Source organism: Salmo trutta, chromosome 8, assembly GCF_901001165.1.
Source record: "Salmo trutta chromosome 8, fSalTru1.1, whole genome shotgun sequence".
Classification (NCBI taxonomy): domain Eukaryota; kingdom Metazoa; phylum Chordata; class Actinopteri; order Salmoniformes; family Salmonidae; genus Salmo; species Salmo trutta.
The window spans coordinates 5,274,761-5,296,216 of NC_042964.1; the positions used below are offsets into that span (position 1 = coordinate 5,274,761).

At 47.0% G+C, this 21,456-nt stretch overlaps 1 protein-coding gene across 1 annotated transcript in view; it reads left to right on the forward strand.

Moving 5' to 3' along the window:
• The window catches only part of arap2 (ArfGAP with RhoGAP domain, ankyrin repeat and PH domain 2), a gene marked incomplete at its 3' end in the record, with an annotated part of 151,628 nt that overhangs the window by 2,609 nt on the left and 127,563 nt on the right, over nt 1-21,456 (forward strand). The window contains 2 exon segments of the mRNA XM_029759778.1: nt 131-200; nt 15,157-15,277. Of these exon segments, the coding sequence (XP_029615638.1) occupies nt 131-200; nt 15,157-15,277 (191 nt within the window).

The following is a 21,456-nucleotide window of genomic DNA, read 5'->3' on the forward strand; positions in this document are numbered from 1 at the left end:
TTGATTTAACTTGTCTTGTGGTTGGGTGGAGATGCTGTTCTGTAGTAGTTCATAGCAACACTTTTCATTTTTTAAATTGTTTACATACATACTACTTTCAGCTTTTCAACTTTCCTTCTTTCGCTTTCAGAAACTGTGTCTTTCAGAAAAGATGGGTGAAGTTTGATGGAGAGAACCTCTCTTATTACAACAATGATAAGGTCAGTCAGTCACACACACACACACACACACAAACACCAAGTGCTTTCACCTAACGTTTTGCACGCTAACACTACCACACTAACAGGCATGTCTTCTAATCAACCACACACGTTCATTACCTCCTACACACATACCTCCACACATCACATCTTCATTATCTGAAGAAAGGTATTCTGTACCACTATGATAGTACCTACAGTGAGGTCAAAAGTATTTGGACAGTAATCCATTTTTTTGTTGTTTTGGCGCTGTGGTGTAAAATGGGGCGGGGGGGCGAACTATGTGCAAAAAGTGCTTCATTTATAAACAGTTCACCCGATAAGGATGAAAATACCCTCAAATATATCTGACAGTCTGGACTAACAGAGTAATTGTATAATTTCACACCCAACGTGCTGAAGAAAAGAAAGAAAGACAAGTCACTGTCCAAAGACAGATACAGCCCATCCACCCCTCTGATCCATCCACCCACACATCCACCCCCTGATCCACCCAACCCTCTGATCCACCCTCTCATCCATCCACCCCTCTCATCCATCCACCCCTCTCATCCATCCACCCCTCTAATCCATCCACCCTCTGATCCACCCCTCTGATCCATCCACCCACACATCCACCCCTCTGATCCATCCACCCCCTGATCCACCCAACCCTCTGATCCATCCACACATCCATCCACCCCTCTGATCCATCCACCCCCTGATCCACCCCTCTGATCCATCCACCCACACATCCACCCCCTGATCCACCCAACCCTCTGATCCATCCACACATCCATCCACCCCTCTAATCCATCCACCCTCTGATCCAGCCAACCCTCTGATCCATCCACACATCCATCCACCCCTCTGATCCATCCACCCCTCTAATCCATCCACCCTCTGATCCACCCAACACTCTGATCCATCCACCCACAAATCCAACTCTCTGATCCATCCACACATCCATCCACCCCTCTAATCCATCCACCCTCTGATCCACCCAACCCTCTAATCTATCCACCCACACATACATCCAAACCTCTGATCCATCCACCCAAACATTGCATTAGGAAAGCGCACAGTGCATTCTGAAAGTAATCAGACCCCTTGACTTTTTCCACATTTTGTTACGTCACAGCCTTATTCTGAAATGGATTTAGAAAAAAATATGTATTAAAAAGAAAACACAGAAATACCTTATTTACATAAGTATTCAGACCCTTTGCAATGAGACTCGAAATTGAGCTCAGGTGCATCCTGTTTCCATTGATCATCCTTGATATTTCTACAACTTGATTGGAGTCCACCTGTGGTAAATTAAATTGATTGGACATGATTTTGAAAAGACACACCTGTCTATAAAAAGTTTCAGCGCAAAAACCAAGCCATGAGGTCGAAGGAATTGTCCGTAGAGCTCCAAGACAGGATTGTGTCGAGGCACAGATCTCGGGAAGTGTACCAAAAAATGTCTGCAGCATTGAAAGTCCCCAAGGACACAGTGGCCTCCATCATTCTTAAATGGAAGAAGTTTGGAACCACCAAGACTCTTCCTAGAGCTGGCCACCCGGCCAAACTGAGCAATCGGGAAGAAGGGCCTTGGTCAGGGAGGTGACTGTCACGAGAATTTTCAATCCCAATAATGCATTTAATCTTTGACCAATTCACCAAGGTTTGTAAGACCCTGGGTTCACTAATAATTGGGCAAAGTCTCAGATTTTATAAAAAAGGTTCGTAGATCTTAATTCATTAGAGCTCTAAAGTCATAAATGAGGACCCAGTCCTTTTATAATACACACACACATTCCTACCTTTAGACCACTCCCTGCTCAAACAACCAGAACTTTTCCACTGACCACAAAGAACCATACATTTTGTCCCATCCTTCAAGGCTTTCACATCCCCTCCCCCATTGGGGCCCTCACGGTTTGAAAACCTCTAATGATTTTCTATTATCTACTCTACAACTTCACTTTGCTTACATCTCTACTAAAGAATATAATACCCTAGTATTAAAATTCTAACAGATCTACACACATCCTCGTTTTATCTTCTCATGATTCTCAAACATTTCACGCTATCATACTATTTCAGAGTGGAACACTTTAGTCATTATTCTAAAACATACAAATTATTCTGTTAGTGACCAAGAACCCGATGGTCACTCTGACAGAGCTCCAGAGTTACTCTGTGGAGATGGGAGAACCTTCCAGAAGGACAACCATCTCTGCAGCATTCCACCAATCAGGCCTTTATGGTAGAGTGGCCAGACATAAGCCACTCTTCAGTAATAGGAACACGACAGCCTGCTTGAAGTTTTCCAGCGGCACCTAAAGACTCTCAGACCATGAGAAACATGATTATCTGGTCTGATGAAACCAAGATTGAACTCTTAGGCCTGAATGCCAAGTGTCATGTCTGGAGGAAACCTGTCACTATCCCTACGATGAAGCATGGTGGTGGCAGCATCATGCTGTGGGTGATGTTTTTCAGCGGCAGGGACTGGGAGACTAGTCAGGATGGAGGCAAAGATGAACGAAACAAAGTACAGAGATCCTTGATGAAAACCTGCCCCAGAGCGCTCAGGACGTTAGACTGGGACGAAGGTTCACCTTCGAACAGGACATCGACCCTAAGCACACAACCAAGACAACGCAGGAGTGGCTTTGGGACAAGTCTGTGAATGTCCTTGATTGGCCCAGCCAGAGCCCGGACTTGAACCGATCGAACATCTTTGGAGAGACCTGAAAATAGCTGTGCAGTGACTAGGGTTGCAAAGTTTCCAGTAAATTTCTGGAACATTTCCGGAAATTTTACATAGGAAGTTAAGCCTGGGAATTCATCAAAAATGTTGGCTTATAACAGTTAACCTTTTTTTTGTGGGATACACATAAGTCAATTCTAGATCTTGTGGCATATTTTGGTTAAACTACCCCCAATTCAATGTAATTGCAACCCTCTGCATGCACAGTGCATTCTTCCATCACATGTGCAGTGCACTCTTCCATCACATGTTCAGCTGATTCTCAAGATCGTGCACACTAATGAGATACTATTGAGCCCACACTACAACGCTGTCTGAGCCAAGGACTACATGCTTTCTGGTAAGTTTAGATTACAATACTGGGACGGGTGAACATATTTTATGACATACATGATTTTTTGTTAACTAGTAAATAGTAGCCTACAGCAAAGTGTGTTTAAATAATTTCTAACTTAACAATTTCTGCTAGTTAGTTTTTGGTACCATGTGGGTTTTAGCTGGCTTGAGCCTGCTAACTGAGGAATGTTAATTCACCTGTTTCCATACATGTCTTGGAGCTCTACGGACATGTAGGTATACATGTTTCAAGTGAAAACATTTATTTTACAAAGGAGTTGTTCTAATCTAACTGCTTAACTATTAATCTGTACATGGAATTGTATTTTTTTTTAAACTTTTTTTTTCTTCTAATCTTTACAGGAAAATGCCACGGGCACTATCTGATGTGTGGAGACATTTCACTGCAGCTAATGTAGAAGGAAAAGCTGTGTACATTTGCAAATACTGTTCCAAATCATATGTAAAGAAAGCAACAAAGATGCAGAATCATCTGGCCAAGTGCATAAAGTTCCCTTAGTGCTCACAACAAGCAACCTCTGACAAAAGTCCCTCTACTTCTATTTGAGGTGAAAATGATGAATCAGATACCTTATCGATAGCAACAGCTCATGGTCCTCCTGGAATTAGAAGTGTATTTGACTCAATGGAGGAACGTAGTCAAAGAAATGCTGATGATTGTCTTGCTCGAGCTGTGTATGCAACTGGTTCAACTGGTTCACCTCTGATGCTCACAGGCAATGTGTATTGGAAGAGATTTCTGAATGTTCTTCGCCCAGCATACACCCCTCCAAACAGACATGCTTTATCTACTAATTTGCTGGATGCAGAGTTCAACAGAGTTGAAGTGAAGGACAAGCAAATCATAGAGAAAGCAGACTGTATTGCAATCATCTCTGATGGGTGGTCGAATGTTCGTGGGCAAGGAATAACTAACTACATCATCTCCACCCCTCAACCTGTATTCTACAAGAGCACAGACACAAGGGACAACAGACACACCGGTCTCTACATTGCAGATGAGCTGAAGGCAGTCATCAATGACCTTGGACCACAGAAGGTATTCGCACTGGTGACAGACAATGCTGCGACCATAGAGGCTGCTAGGTCTAAAGTGGAGGAGTCCTACCCTTACATCACACACATTGGCTGTGCTGCTCATGCATTGAATCTGCTCCTCAAGGACATCATGGCACTGAAAACAATGGATACACTCTACAAGAGTGCCAAGGAAATGGTTAGGTATGTGAAGGGTCATCAAGTTAGAGCAGCAATCTACCTCACCAAGCAAAGTGAGAAGAATAAGAGCACCACATTGAAGCTGCCCAGCAACACCCGTTGGGGTGGTGGTGTCATCATGTATGACAGTCTCCTGGAGGGGAAGGAGTCTCTCCAAGAAATGGCCATATCACAGTCTGCCGATATGGACAGCCCCATTAAGAAGATCCTCCTGGATGATGTATTTTGGGAGAGAGTGGTAAGCAGCCTGAAACTCCTGAAACCTATAGCAGTAGCCATTGCACGGATTGAGGGAGACAATGCCATCCTGTCTGATGTTCAGACTCTGCTTGCAGACATAAGAGAAGAAATCCGTACTGCCCTGTGCACATCACTGTTGCTCCAAGCAGAGGAAACGGCAGTTCTGAAATACATCAAAAAGCGTGAAGACTTCTGCCTGAAGCCCATACACGCCGCAGCGTACATGTTGGACTCCAAGAATGCTGGCAAGAGCATCCTGTCTGGTGCAGAGATCAACAAGGCCTATGGTGTCATCACTACCGTGTCTCGCCACCTTGGCCTGGATGAGGGCAAGGTTCTTGGCAGTCTGGAAAAGTACACTTCCAAGCAAGGGCTTTGGGATGGAGATGCAATATGGCAGTCGTGCCAACATATCTCATCAGCCACCTGGTGGAAGGGACTTTGTGGATCTGAGGCTCTTTCCCCTGTTGCCTCATTCATGCTCCATATCCCACCAACATCAGCTGCCTCAGAGCGCAACTGGTCCTTGTTTGGGAACACACACACCAAAGCACGCAACAGGCTGACCAATACAAGGGTTGAAAAATTGGTGGCCATCCGGGCAAATTTCAGGCTTTTTGAGCCTGACAACGAGCCATCTTCAACAAGGTTGGAAAGTGACAGTGAAAATGAGGCCTCAGAGTCTGATGTTCAAGAGGCGGACATTGAGGTCCAGGGAGAAGACATGGAAGCCTGAGAGGAAGACAACCAAAGATTTATTTTCTAGACTATCATTTTACAGCTTTATGTTGAAAATGTTTTTGGGAGATGCGATGGATCATTGGGGATCATTCTATATTCCCTTTCTTTTGTTGTTCAGTGAAATCATCCCATGTGAAGAGTCAACTCATTTAATTAAAGTTCAATTCATAACAAATTATTGTAATTGTTTTCTATTGGAAGGATTTAATCATTTGCAATTATGTCTACTTATGATAAGGTAAAAGGTTTATGTTTCTGTCTCCATATGGTATGGTAAATATATCCAATGCAAAAAAACATCTACATTTTAAATGGTATTAATATTAATTTGCATATATTCCCGTTAATTCCCACAGAAAGTTTCCACCTCAGAATATTCCCCAAAATGTGCAACCCTAGGTACAAAACCTATAGAGGGCTAGCAGTGACGCTCCACAGCCAACCTGACAGAGCTTGAGAGGATCTGCAGAGAAACTCCTCAAATACAGGTGTACCAAGCTTGTAGCGTCATACCCAAAAAGACTCGAGGCTGTAATCGCTGCCAAAGGTGCTTCAACAAAGTACTGAGTAAAGGGTCTGAATACTTATGTGAACGTGATATTTCCTTTATTTATTTTTTTATACATTTGGAAATATTTCTAAAAACCTGTTTTGGCTTTGTCATTATTTGGTGTGCAGATTAAGGAGGGGAAAAAACTATTTAATACATTTCAGAATAAGGCTGTAATGTAACAAAATGTGGAAAAAGTCAAGTGATCTGAATATTTTCCGAATGCATGGTGTATATACTAAAGTATGTGGACACCCCTTCAAATTAATGGATTTGGCTATTCTAGCCACACCCATTGCTGACATGTGTACAAAACTGAGCACACATCCATGCAATCTCCATAGACAAACAATGGCAGTTGAATGGCCTTACTGAACAGCTCAGTGACTTTCAACATAGCACCGTAATAGGATGCCACCTTTATCAACAAGTCAGTTCATCAGATTTCTGACCCTGCTAGAGATGCCCCAGTCAACTGTAAGTCCAGTTATTGTGAAGTGGAAACATCTAGGAGTAACAACGGCTCAGCCGCGAAGTGGTAGGCCACAGAACGGGACCACCGAGTGCTGAAGCGTGTAGTGTGTAAAAAATGTAGAACACTCACTACCGAGTTCCAAACTGCCTCTGGAAGCAACGTCAGCACAATAACTGTTCGTCTGGAGCTTCATGAAATGGGTTTCCATGGCCGAGCAGCTGTACACAAGCCTAAGATCACCGTGCGCAATGCCAAGCGTCGGCTGGAGTGGTGTAAAGCTCGCCACCTTTGGACTCTGGAGCAGTGGAAACGCATTCTCTGGAGTGATGAATCGCGCTTCACCATCTGGCAGTCCGATAGACTAATCTGGGTTTGGCGGATGCCGACAGCACTACCTGCCCCAATGAATAGTGCCAACTGTAAAGTTTAGTGGATGAGGAATATTGTTCTGGGGCTTCATGGTTTTTTTCATGTTTTGGGCTAGGCCCCTTAGTTCCAGTAAAGGGAAATATTAACACTATAGCATACAATGACATTCTAGACGATTATTTGCTTGCAACAGTTTGGAGGCGGCCCTTACCTGTTTCAGTAGACAATGCCCCCATGCACAAAGTGAGGTCCATAAAGAAATGGTTGGTCGAGATCGGTGTGGAAGAACTTGACTGGCCTGCACAGAGGCCTGACCTCAACCCCATCGAACACCTTTGGTATGAATTGGAATGCCGACTGCGAGCCAGGCATAATCACCCAACATCAGTTGCTAATCAGTCACTAATGCTCTTGTGGCTGAATGGAAGCAAGTCCCCGCAGCCATGTTCCAACATCTAGTGGAAAGCCTTCTCAGAAGAGTGGAGGCTGTTATAGCAGCATAGGGGGGACCAACTCCATATTAATGCCCATGATTTTCGAATGAGATGTTAGACGATGAGTATGTCCACATACTTTTGACCATGTAATGTACATCCAACACATCCGGTCAATGCGTTCCCCTCTTCTCTCCCCCACTATCATTAACATGGCACTGTAAAGAATGGGATCAAGGACAGAGTGACATTCTGTCACACTTAAATGGGTACCAGTGGCTCTTGGTGCCTGGGTATACAGTGCAGCATATCGATGTTGGCACAGCCCCTGCTGCTGAGAACAAGGGAAGAGGAGTGCAGGAAGACTCTTTACTGCCTCCCTCGGCAGATCTCTCCCTTCCTCCCTCTGCCTCTCTCCCTCTCTCTGTCTCCCTCTGCCTCTCTCTCTCTCTCTCTCTCTTCCTCCCTCTGCCCGCCTCTCTCCCTCCCTCCCTCTGCCTCTCCCTCCCTCTGCCTCTCCCTCTCTCTCCCTCCCTCTGCCTCTTTCTCTCTCTCTCTCTCTTCCTCCCTCTGATCTTCCTCTATCTGTCTGTTCTCCTCTTCCAGCGTGAAAGGTTAAGTTACGCTTAGTCCTCGTCTGGAGCAAGGGAGGGGAAGAAGAGCTAAACCTTTAGAGTGAGCAGGAAGGACAGACCAGAGAGAGACAGACAGACAGACCAGAGAGAGATAGACAGACATACATACCAGAGATAGACAGACCAGAGACGGACATGCAGACAGACACAGACCAGAGACAGACAGACAGACAGACACAGACCAGAGACTGACAGGCTGACCAGAGACAGACAGACCAGAGACACAGACAGACCAGAGACAGACAGACAGACCAGAGACAGACAGACAGACCAGAGACAGACAGACAGACCAGAGACAGACAGGCTGACCAGAGACAGACAGGCTGACCAGAGACAGACAGGCTGACCAGAGACAGACAGGCTGACCAGAGACAGACAGGCTGACCAGAGACAGACAGGCTGACCAGAGACAGAGAGACTGACAGGCTGACCAGAGACAGACAGGCAGGCAGGCAGACAGGCAGGCAGACAGGCTGACCAGAGACAGAGAGACTGACAGACAGACCAGAGACAGACAGACAGACAGACCAGAGACAGACAGACAGACCAGAGACAGACAGACAGACCGACCAGAGACAGACAGACAGACCAGAGACAGACAGGCTGACCAGAGACAGACAGGCAGGCAGACAGGCAGGCAGACAGACAGACCAGAGACAGACAGGCTGACCAGAGACAGAGAGACTGACAGGCTGACCACAGACAGACAGGCAGGCAGGCAGACAGACAGACCACAGACAGACAGGCTGACCAGAGACAGACAGACAGACAGACAGGCAGACAGACAGGAGACAGACATACATACCGACAGACAGACAGACAGACAGACAGACAGACCAGAGACAGGCAGGCAGACAGACAGACAGACAGACAGACAGACAGACAGACAGACAGGCTGACCACAGACAGACAGGCTGACCACAGACAGACAGGCTGACCACAGACAGACAGGCTGACCACAGACAGACAGGCTGACCACAGAGAGACAGGCAGACGGACAGGCAGACGGACAGACAGACATACCAGAGACAGACAGACAGACATACATACCAGAGGCAGGCAGGCAGGCAGGCAGGCTGGCAGGCTGGCAGACAGACAGACAGACAGACAAATAAATAGGAATTTAACCTTGACATTTGTTGGGTTTTGACATCAGACTGTTTATGAAGTTTTGTAGCTGTTGTTTTTACTGTCATCAGTTTTTCGATGTAGACTGTTATGGAGACAGAAAGTATTGACTCTGAGCTGTAGACTCTTCACACCGTAGACAGAACAAAAGTTTAAGGCTAGTGTATAGATGAGCGAGGTTTCGATTCTCTTTCATTCTGGTGGTATGTCTGAACTTTTTGTCTTTTTACCTTGTTGGCTTTGCAACTGACTTTCAGCAGACTTAACTTGTAAAGATAATGTGTTTCTGAATCTGTGTTTGTAGCTTATTGATCTTGCCATAGACCCTCATCAGAGCAGCCAAAATATAACTGAGAATGGGAGAATGGGAGACTATCTCTCTGAATGTGTGTTTCTCTGTGTGTTTCTGACTGTGTGTGTTTCTGACTGTGTGTGTTTCTGACTGTGTGTGTTTCTGACTGTGTGTGTTTCTGACTGTGTGTGTGTGTTTGACTGTGTGTGTGTGTTTGACTGTGTGTGTGTGTTTCTGACTGTGTGTGTGTGTGTGTTTCTCTTTGTGTGTTTCTGACTATATGTGTGTGTGTTTCTGACTGTGTGTGTTTCTGACTATATGTGTGTGTGTTTCTGACTGTGTGTGTTTCTGACTGTATGTGTGTGTTTCTCTGTGTGTGTTTCTGACTGTGTGTGTGTGTGGTGTTTGTCGGCGCCCTCAGTGCACATCTCCCTGGGCTGGGCCGGCACTTTTTCGGCAGACAGGCAGACAGGCAGCATTGCAGCTTTGCCCAACATCACAATCAATAATGCAAACCTTGCCTGATGCCACTCGTTAATCACTTACTAATTACAGTTCCCCCCCTTTCTCGCCCTCTCTATTTTTCCATTGCATTTGTCGGTTTATTTATTGGGACATGGTCGCTCGCAGCAATGGAAGTCAGTACAAGGGAGGGAGGGGAGGGAGGGAGAGCGGGATGGAGAGAGTCGGCGAGTCAGTGTTTTGTGCTCAGTATCACAGTGGATGTTGGTTGTAGGCTTGGGTGTTAAGGGAGGGAAGTGTCAATGCCACTCCGACATTGCTTGATCTAATATTTATGTATTTCTTAATTCATTATTTTACTTTTAGATTTGTGTGTATTGTTGTGAATTGTTAGATACTACTGCACTGTTGGAGCTAGGAACACAAGCATTTCACTACATCCGCAATAACATCTGCTAAATATGTGGCCAATAAAATGGTATTGTATTTGATTTAAAGGCGGTGTGGGGAGGGGGATAAGTCTTGTTTTGACTTTTTAAAGTAGGAAAGTGAATGTGATGTCACTTTGCCTCAGGAGCAGAGCAGGATCACAATCTGGGTGAAGGGAGAGGTTCGCTTCAGTCTCTCTCTGCTCTGCTGTCTGTGATTGTTCGGGACTGATCCTACCTCACACCACTACGTTGGGGTCAGTGACCGGGTAACATGAAAATTGGCACAAGGCAGGTTGGCACTCCCGCAATGCCAACTTTTGTCCGAGGCTGAGGGGGAACGTTGAAGAGTGTGGGGTTAGGGACACTGTGGGGTTAGGGACACTGTGGGGTTAGGGACACTGTGGGGTTAGAGACATTGTGGGGTTAGGGACACTGTGGGGTTAGAGACATTGTGGGGTTAGGGACACTGTGGGGTTAGGGACACTGTGGGGTTCGGGACACTGTTGACTATGTGTGTGATAAGGCAAGGCTTTTTTTGTACCTTGAGTTTTTTTATTTATGTAATTATTGCATCTGACTTTTCCCAAATATTCAGGATTCTCACACGTTTGTGGTTGCAGGAAAGAAAGAAAAAGAAAAAAACACCCTTGGAGTCTCCCAATGCATTATGGGAAACTTTTATGAACTTTACACTACTTTTCCTACTTTCACTCCTTCCATCTCTCTCACCCCTCTGTCATCATCACCCCCTACCTAGTTCTAAGGCTCTCCAATGTTCCCAGACTGAAGTAATCACCCTATGGTCTCCAGGCTGTGTGATATCATCGGTGGCGTGGGAGAGTTGAGAGAGTGGCGCTCTCAACTTCTCACTCCGCCCCCCGAGGGTTTCTCTAGACGACGATAAGTGTCAATCACCTCCTTTCGTCAGATTTCGTCAACCTCTGACTCTCAGACATATAGGAGCCTCCAGGGGCCAAAACGGGGCCCTCAACAGAACCCTTGGGGGGCGATCTTATGTCACATGTGAACCTGTCTGTCAGTTTTTGAAAGCGCTAGCCCCAAAGCTAGGATTTGGTGTGTGTGTGTGTGTGTGTGTGTGTGTGTGGGTTGAGGCAAAGGGGATGAGTGATCTGTCTGGCTGTCTGTGTGTTACTGCAAAGCCCCTTAATGCAAAAATCTCTCTCTCTCTTCCTAACACCTCACTGCTCTTTATCTGAGCGTTTGTTTTTGAAATGTTTTTAGAATATAGCAATGTCCATGATATACAGTCTATTAATAAATATATCAATGTCCATGATAGTCTATTAATAAATATATCAATCTCCATGATAGTCTATTAATAAATATATCAATCTCCATGATATACAGTCTGTTAATAAAGTAGTGTTACTCCCTCTTTAAAAAAAAAAAAAAACCTATCTACACCTTACATTTGTTTGTTTGTTTTATATAATTAATAGAATCACACTTAAGACCTAAAAGTGAAATCATGGCTAATGAAGTTCCAGCATCTCGTTGTCTTAATTGTTGTCGAGGGCATTTCCACGCAGTTCCACCGTATCACCAGGTGGTGTCACCACGACTCCACTGATATGTTCCAGGGTGTTGCTTGTTCTGAAGCACTAGATTGACAATAAGTGTTTGCTATAGGAGCTTTTCTTTCTAACCACATGCACATTATATCATTGAAGGCTTTCAGCTCCATAGAGGTGTGTTAATTGCTTTCCTGAAGCATGTGACTAAAGATATACACACACTATGGTTCACACACACACGCCTTAACGTAAATACATATGCAGATGACAACAATCACTCCAGTTATCCAAACAATACCCGGCTTGAGAAGTGGATAAGGGTAAGAACACAAGACAGAGAACAACACTGGAAAGGAGAGAACAAGAGAGAGAACAACACAGGAAAGGAGAGAACAAGCGAGAGAACAACACTGGAAAGGAACGAACAAGAGAGAGAACAACACGGGAAAGGAGAGAACAAGAGAGAACAACACGGGAAAGGAGAGAACAAGAGAGAGAACAACACAGGAAAGGAAAGAAGAAGAGAGAGAACAACACGGGAAAGGAAAGAAGAAGAGAGAGAACAACACGGGAAAGGAAAGAAGAAGAGAGAACATCCCGGGAAAGGAAAGAACAAGAGAGAGAACAACACAGGAAAGGAAAGAACGAGAGAGAGAACAACACGGGGAAAGGAGAGAACAAGAGAGAACAACACGGGAAAGGATAGAGAAGGATGAGTAGAGCAGATAGCGGAGGAAGATCGAAGCGAGGGAGCGAGAGACGGAGGGGAGAACAAGTGCAGTGCAGGAGAGACGGAGCGAGCAGTGGCGTACAAGGTGTGTCCATTATCTTGACTGAGAGAGAGGAAGGCCTCGTTTCTTCCAAGGCATTCCTCTGGGCCTAGCTGTCAAAACACACTGTATCTGCTTTGTGTTGGACCACAACTTCTGTTGATCTCTGAATCAACAGCCCCTTCCTCCCTCCATCACTCCATCATAGTATTTACAGATGATGCTCACGTCTCCTTCCACATGACCCAAAAAAACGTCATTATAACAATGAATTTCATCTAAACCACATTACACTTAATGCCGCTTAGTGCTGATAATTGAGTCGTTCGCTCCCACTTGCGTTTATATTCCCATCTCCCCATACTCCATCTAAATGGAGACTGAGAGAAAAAGGGTGAGAGATAGAGGGAGAGAGAATCGGAGCAAAAGTGAGAGACACAGAGAGGACAGGAGAATCAGAGAGAAGTGGGTAGAGAGAGCTTTATTAAAAGTTCAAAGTTCACAGTCCTGTGGTGGCTCAGTGCCACTATACTGAAGGAGAGGTGCTCTCTTAGGTGAATTTCTATCTGCTCGTCTTTCTTGTTTGTTCTGCGACCATCTTCTGGTCGGGCTGCAGGTACACTACATGGCCAAAAGTATGTGGATTCGGCTATTTCAGCCACACCCGTAGCTGACAGGAGTATAAAATTGTTCACTCAGCCATGCAATCTCCTTAGACAAACATTGGCAGTAGAATGGTCTGTACGGAAGAGCTCAGTGACTTTCAACGTGGCACCGTCATAGGATGCCGCCTTCCCAAAAATTCAGTTTGTCAAATTTCTGCACTTCTAGAGCTAGCCTGGTCAACTGTCAGTGCTGTTATTGTGACGTGGAAATGTCTAGGAGCAACAACGGCTCAGCCATGAAGTGGTAGGCCACAGAAGCTCACCGAACGGGACTGCCGAGTGCTCTCTTCTTTTCTCTCTCTCTCTCTCTCATCTCTCCTCTCTCTCTCTCTCTCTCTCTCTCTCTCTCTCTCTCATATATTTCTCTCTCTCTGTCTGTCTGTCTCTCTGTCTGTCTCTCTGTCTGTCTCTCTGTCTGTCTCTCTGTCTCTCTCTCTGTCTCTCTCTCTGTCTCATATATTTGTCTCCCTCACTCTGCCCAGAAAGCAGGAGTCCCTGGCTAATTCTTCATTGGGCTGTATGTGATAGGATCCAGAAATAGGGTTGGATGTCAGGTCACTAACTAAATGTAAAAAAACCTCCAGAGGCAGTGAGAGAGGCGTCTGGTCACCCCTCCCACTCATTCTATCCCCTCTCCCCACACAGTTACACACACACTCACACACATAAATTCTTCCATGCTCACATACACACACACACACACATTCTACCCCCTACACACACACACACACACACACACACACACACGTGGTATAGTCTCCAGAAATAGGGTTGGATGTCAGGTCACTAACTTAATTAAAAAACCTCCAGAGGGAGTGAGAGAGGCGTCCGGTGGATTCCCACTCATTCTATCCCCTCTCCCCACACAGTTACACACACGCACATAAACACATGCATGCTCCCCCCCCCCCCCTTTGCACACACACTCACACTACAATACAGTTTCAGGTCAGAGAATCAGATTCAGGTCAACTCTATGGGAGGGAGGGAGGGAGGGAGGGAGGGGAGGGAGGGATGGAGGGAGGGAGGGAGGGAGGGGAGGGAGGGAGGGAGGGAGGGAGGGAGGGAGAGAGAGAGAGAGAGAGAGAGAGAGAGAGAGAGAGAGAGAGAGAGAGAGAGAGAGAGAGAGAGAGAGAGAGAGAGAGAGAGAGAGAGAGAGAGAGAGAGAGAGAGAGGAGAGAGAGAGAGAGAGAGAGAGAGAGAGAGAGAGAGAGAGAGAGAGAGAGAGAGAGAGAGAGAGAGACTGGTGTTTTTATCCAGCGTACTTGGTATGATAATTACATTATTGATATGAATAATGCAAAGTCTGGATGTCCCTCTTTATTCCGCTGCAATACCCAGGAATAATGTCCTCTAATTCACTGAGAGAACATTATGGTGACATAACGGACTTCCTGTTTCTCCACCAACGCTGCTTTACAGGCTTTTTGTTGGAGATTTGAACTTTATACAGTGGGAATGTTAGCCAGTTAGCTAGTTTGACACAGCATCAACTTCATACTCTACAGTGAGATGGCATTTTAACGTTTTGGATAGTTGTCTGCTTCGTCACAGTGTGTTTTCGACTTGGTTTCTGTCCATGTGGCAATGTGACCCAATACTTTCAGTGTCGTTGTCTTGGGACACCAGCGAATGAGGGTCACAGATGCCTCCAGGGCATCATGCTCATTATTTGCCTGTTGTGCTGGTTTGGAGTGTGGGGTAATTAAATCCCTGTTCAGCCAACAAACACTTCGGACCTACTAGTGTGGTTGTATAAATATGGGACACTTTTGTTATAAGGTTTCTGTCACGCCCTGAGAATACTTTGGTGTGTGTTTGTATCATTTGGGAGTGTGTGTGTGTGTGTGTGCACCTTAACAGCCCATTATGCTTCCTCTGAAGCCTCTTTGTCTCTGTGTCTTCCTACAGGAGATGTACTCTAAAGGTCTGATCCCGTGCAGTGTGATGAAACAGGTGCGAGGGCAGGGGGACAACCGCTTCGAAGTGGTCACCTCCCTCAGGATCTTCGTGTTTCGGCTGGAGAGGGAAGGTAAAAAGGAATGCACCTTACACCTCGCCCCTTACATCTTCCTCCCTGTATCTTCCCTCTATAGTCTCCTCTCCTCACCCTCTATCTTCCCTCTATAGTCTTCCCTCCCTCCCTCCCTCCCTCCCTCCCTCCCTCCCTCCCTCTATCTTCCCTCTATACTCTCCTCTCCCTCTATCATCCTTCTATAGTCTCCCTGTATCTTCCCTCTATAGTCTCCTCTCCTCTCCCTCTACCTTCCCTCTATAGTCTCCTCTCCCCTCCCTCTCCTTCCCTCTATAGTCTCCTCTATCTTCCCTCTATAGTCTCCTCTATCTTCCCTCTATAGTCTCCTCTATCTTCCCTCTATAGTCTCCTCTATCTTCCCTCTATAGTCTCCCCTCCCTCTCCTTCCCTCTATAGTCTCCTCTATCTTCCCTCTATAGTCTCCTCTCCCCTCCCTCTCCTTCCCTCTATAGTCTCCTCTCCCCTCCCTCTCCTTCCCTTTATAGTCTCCTCTATCTTCCCTCTATAGTCTCCTCTCCCCGTCTCTATAGTCTCCTCTCCCCTCCCTCTCCTTCCCTCTATAGTCTCCTATCCCCTCCCTCTCCTTCCCTCTATAGTCTCCTCTATCTTCCCTCTATAGTCTCCCCTCCCTCTCCATCCCTCTATAGTCTCCTCTCCCCTCCCTCTCCTTCCCTTTATAGTCTCTTCTCCCCTCCCTCTCCATCCCTCTATAGTCTCCTCTCCCCTCCCTCTCCTTCCCTTTATAGTCTCTTCTCCCCTCCCTCTCCTTCCTTCTATAGTCTCCTCTCCCCTCCCTCTCCTTCCCTCTATAGTCTGCTCTATCTTCCCTCTATAGTCTCCTCTATCTTCCCTCTATAGTCTCCTCTCCCCTCCCTCTCCTTCCCTCTATACTCTCCTCTATCTTCCCTCTATAGTCTCCTCTCCCCTCACTCTCCTTCCCTCTATAGTCTCCTCTCCCCTCCCTCTCCTTCTCTCTATAGTCTCCTCTCCCCTCCCTCTCCTTCCCTCTATAGTCTCCTCTATCTTCCCTCTATAGTCTCCTCTCCCCTCCCTCTCTTTCCCTCTATAGTCTCCTCTCCTCACCCTCTATCTTCCCTCTATAGTCTCCTCTATCCTCCCTCTATAGTTTCCTCTCCCCTCCCTCTCCTTCCCTCTATAGTCTCCTCTCCTCACCCTCTCCTTCCCTCTATAGTCTCCTCTATCTTCCCTCTATAGTCTCCTCTATCTTCCCTCTATAGTCTCCTCTCCCCTCCCTCTATCTTCCCTCTATAGTCTCCTCTATCTTCCCTCTATAGTCTCCTCTCCCCTCCCTCTCCTTCCCTCTATAGTCTCCTCTCCCCTCCTTCTCCTTCCCTCTATAGTCTCCTCTATCTTCCCTATATAGTCTCCTCTCCCCTCCCTCTCCTTCCCTCTATCCTCTCCCTATAGAAGATGAAACATCCCCACCGGCGCTGCCTGTTAAGCGTATGCATTACCACTGTTTGGCGTCGGCTAATGGGATCCTAAAAAATGAAATCAAATGAAAATCTCAGCCTCTTTTCTACTTTCTCTTTTTCCCTCATCTCTCTCTTTCCCTAATCTCCTCTTTCTCTCATCTCTTTCAATCATCTCTCTTTCTCTCATCGCTCTCTTTTTCTCATCTCTCTCATCTCTCTCATCTCTCTCTCATCTCTGTCTTTCTCTCCTCTCATCTCTCATCTTTCTCTCATCTCTTCCACTTTCCCTTGCTCCCTCTACATTTATTGCTTACTTTCTTACTTTCTCCCTCTGTATGCCTCTCGTTCCTTCTCTCTCTCCCTCTGTATGCCTCTCTCGTTCCTTCTCTCTATTCTCTCTCTCCCTCTGTATGCCTCTCTCGTTCCTTCTCTCTCTCTCCCTCTGTATGCCTCTCTCGTTCCTTCTCTTTCTTCTCTCTCTCCCTCTGTATGCCTCTCTTGTTCCTTCTCTCTTCTCTCTCTCCCTCTTTATTTTCAAACAGAATAGTGGAGAACTTCCTCTATGCAAACATCTCAGGCAATTAGGTGGGTTTGTGTCTGTTCTAATGAGGGGAAACGGAGACGTTTTTCACGTTTTTCACTCCTAACCCCCCCAACCCCAGCGGAGACTGGCTGGGTTTGATGTTGAGCAGTGGAGGAGACTGGCTGGGTTTGATGTTGAGCAGTAGAGGAGACTGGCTGGGTTTGATGTTGAGCAGTGGAGGAGACTAGCTGGGTTTGATGTTGAGCAGTGGAGGAGACTAGCTGGGTTTGATGTTGAGCAGTAGAGGAGACTGGCTGGGTTTGATGTTGAAGCAGTGGAGGAGACTGCCTGGGTTTGATGTTGAGCAGTGGAGGAGACTGGCTGGGTTTGATGTTGAGCAGTGGAGGAGACTAGCTGGGTTTGATGTTGAGCAGTGGAGGAGACTAGCTGGGTTTGATGTTGAGCAGTGGAGGAGACTAGCTGGGTTTGATGTTGAGCAGTGGAGGAGACTAGCTGGGTTTGATGTTGAGCAGTGGAGGAGACTAGCTGGGTTTGATGTTGAGCAGTGGAGGAGACTGGCTGGGTTTGATGTTGAGCAGTGGAGGAGACTGGCTGGGTTTGATGTTGAGCAGTGGAGGAGACTAGCTGGGTTTGATGTTGAGCAGTGGAGGAGACTAGCTGGGTTTGATGTTGAAGCAGTAGAGGAGACTAGCTGGGTTTGATGTTGAGCAGTAGAGGAGACTAGCTGGGTTTGGGGAAAGTCACAGACAGACAGACAGACAGACAGACAGACAGACAGACAGACAGACAGACAGACAGACAGACAGACAGACAGACAGACAGACAGACAGACAGACAGACAGACAGACAGACAGACAGACAGACAGACAGACAGACAGACAACAAGTAAACAAGGAAGTTCGAACAAGAAGGCCAGAAACAAAGATACAGTCAGACATGCAGAAGGAGAGAGAGGAGATGGAGAGCAGATGAATAATTTAAGGACAAAGAGGGAGAGAGTGCTCGCAGGCTGTCCGCTAGCTGTTTTCACTGGACTGCAGGGGTACAGTACTGTTCCCTCATATGTACCTCAGCTGGAGAAAGAGGGAGGGAGGGAGAGAAAGAGGCCGCCCAAAGACACAGAAGAGACACAGACTGGCAGGCGTATAAATAACTCACCAGGAGACAGGAGAAGGAAGCGCACATGGTCAGAGTGGTTGGCTCATACAAACTGTCAACCAGCTGATGCACACCGATACGGAGGGGTTTGTGGAAGTCAAGTGTGGGAGAGAGTTAGTTGTGCATTTTGTGTTTCTGTGTAGATATTTCTGCAGCATGGCGTATATAGAGAACAGAGAGGACAGTTAGACCACAACCTATTCACATTGTGGACAGCTCCTCTCCTCTTCACCTCCCGCTCTTCACATGTACAGAGAAGAGAGAAAACAATCTACTCCAGAGAGAGAGAGAGAGAGAGAGAGAGAGAGAGACCCACCCACCCATTCAGTAGAGATGAGATACTCACTCACTGGCTGTGTACTATGGAGAGCCCTATATACCGTTTAGGACACAGACATAATGTGTGTGTCTGTCTCTCTTCTTCTCAAGCTTATAAGAGAGGCGAGGTACAGTCCAGAGGTTAACAGGGTGGAGTGGTACAGTCCAGAGGTTAACAGGGTGGAGTGGTACAGTCCAGAGGTTAACAGGGTGGAGTGGTACAGTCCAGAGGTTAACAGGGTGGAGTGGTACAGTCCAGAGGTTAACAGGGTGGAGTGGTACAGTCCAGAGGTTAACAGGGTGGAGTGGTACAGTCCAGAGGTTAACAGGGTGGAGTGGTACAGTCCAGAGGTTAACAGGGTGGAGTGGTACAGTCCAGAGGTTAACAGGGTGGAGTGGTAGAGTCCAGAGGTTAACAGGGTGGAGTGGTACAGTCCAGAGGTTAACAGGGTGGAGTGGTAGAGTCCAGAGGTTAACAGGGTGGAGTGGTACAGTCCAGAGGTTAACAGGGTGGAGTGTGTGCTCTTGTAGAGTGCTTCTGAACAGAGAGTGTAGACTGGTTTCCTGTGCACGTGGACAGACAAGTGCAGACATCTGGGCTTACGTTCAGTTGTCAAACGTTGCAGATGGAAATGCCACGACTAGAGCGGACATGGCAAGTTTCTTTCTACATCACATATTTCGATCTGAACGTTCCAAAACCATTGCGTCCTTAAGAACGCGTTTCTCTCTGTTCTTACCCTGATGGCCAAGAATTCAACTCTTCATAGCTAGAATTCATTCCCATTCTCTCTCACACATTGATAATCAATACTTTCTACCCTAACCCTTCCTACTATTCTTCATCTCCAACTTTCCACCTGATCCTGTCCCTGTTGTCTCTCTTCCACCTGATCCTGTCCCTGCCGTCTCTCTTCCACCTGATCCTGTCCCTGTTGTCTCTCTTCCACCTGATCCTGTCCCTGTTGTCTCTCTTCCACCTGATCCTGTCCCTGTTGTCTCTCTTCCACCTGATCCTGTCCCTGTTGTCTCTCTTCCACCTGATCCTGTCCCTGTTGTCTCTCTTCCACCTGATCCTGTCCCTGTTGTTTCTCTTCCACCTGATCCTGTCCCTGTTGTCTTTCTTCCGCCTGATCCTGTCCCTGTTGTCTCTCTTCCACCTGATCCTGTCCCTGCCGTCTCTCTTCCACCTGATCCTGTTGTCTCTCTTCCACCTGATCCTGTTGTCTCTCTTCCACCTGATCCTGTTCTCTCTTCCACCTGATCCTGTCCCTGTTGTCTCTCTTCCACCTGATCCTGTCCCTGTTGTCTCTCTTCCACCTGATCCTGTCCCTGTTGTCTCTATTCCACCTGATCCTGTCCCTGCCGTCTCTCTTCCACCTGATCCTGTCCCTGCCGTCTCTTCCACCTGATCCTGTCCCTGCCGTCTCTCTTCCACCTGATCCTGTCCCTGCCGTCTCTCTTCCACCTGATCCTGTCCCTGTTGTCTCTCTTCACCTGATCCTGTCCCTGTTGTCTCTCTTCCACCTGATCCTGTCCCTGTTGTCTCTCTTCCACCTGATCCTGTCCCTGTTGTCTCTCTTCCACCTGATCCTGTCCCTGTTGTCTCTCTTCCACCTGATCCTGTCCCTGTTGTCTCTCTTCCACCTGATCCTGTCCCTGTTGTCTCTCTTCCACCTGATCCTGTTGTCTCTCTTCCACCTGATCCTGTTGTCTCTCTTCCACCTGATCCTGTTGTCTCTCTTCCACCTGATCCTGTCCCTGTTGTCTCTCTTCCACCTGATCCTGTCCCTGCCGTCTCTCTTCCACCTGATCCTGTCCCTGTTGTCTCTCTTCCGCCTGATCCTGTTGTCTCTCTTCCGCCTGATCCTGTCCCTGCCGTCTCTCTTCCGCCTGATCCTGTTGTCTCTCTTCCACCTGATCCTGTCCCTGTTGTCTCTCTTCCACCTTATCCTGTCCCTGTTGTCTCTCTTCCACCTGATCCTGTCCCTGCCGTCTCTCTTCCACCTGATCCTGTCCCTGTTGTCTCTCTTCCACCTGATCCTGTCCCTGTTGTCTCTCTTCCACCTGATCCTGTCCCTGTTGTCTCTCTTCCACCTGATCCAGTCCCTGTTGTCTCTCTTCCACCTGATCCTGTCCCTGCTGTCTCTCTTCCACCTGATCCTGTCCCTGCTGTCTCTCTTCCACCTGATCCTGTCCCTGTTGTCTCTCTTCCCACCTGATCCTGTCCCTGTTGTCTCTCTTCCACCTGATCCTGTCCCTGTTGTCTCTCTTCCACCTGATCCTGTCCCTGTTGTCTCTCTTCCACCTGATCCTGTTGTCTCTCTTCCACCTGATCCTGTCCCTGCCGTCTCTCTTCTCCCGTCCCTCACCTCTTTCTATCCCTCCCTCCCTCCCTCTCCCCCCTTTCCTTCGCTCATCCCTTCTTCTCTTCCCCTCTCCCTTCCTCTCTGTCTCTTCCTCTCTCTCTCTGTCTCCCTCTTTCATCCCCCTCCCTTGGAGTGAGGAGGCAGGGCAGATAGAGGAGAGGAAGGAAGGAAGGTCCTGAATAAATGAACAGGAAAATAAGAGTGTCTCCCAGACAGACAGGTAATAGGACTACAAAATCAGGGAGGAACAGTACAGACTGGTGATGTGAAGAGCTGTGAATTATTAAAGGCTTTATGGTTTATTAATCCAGGCTCTTTGTGAATTCATAAGGTAGCTGATGGTTTGAACGA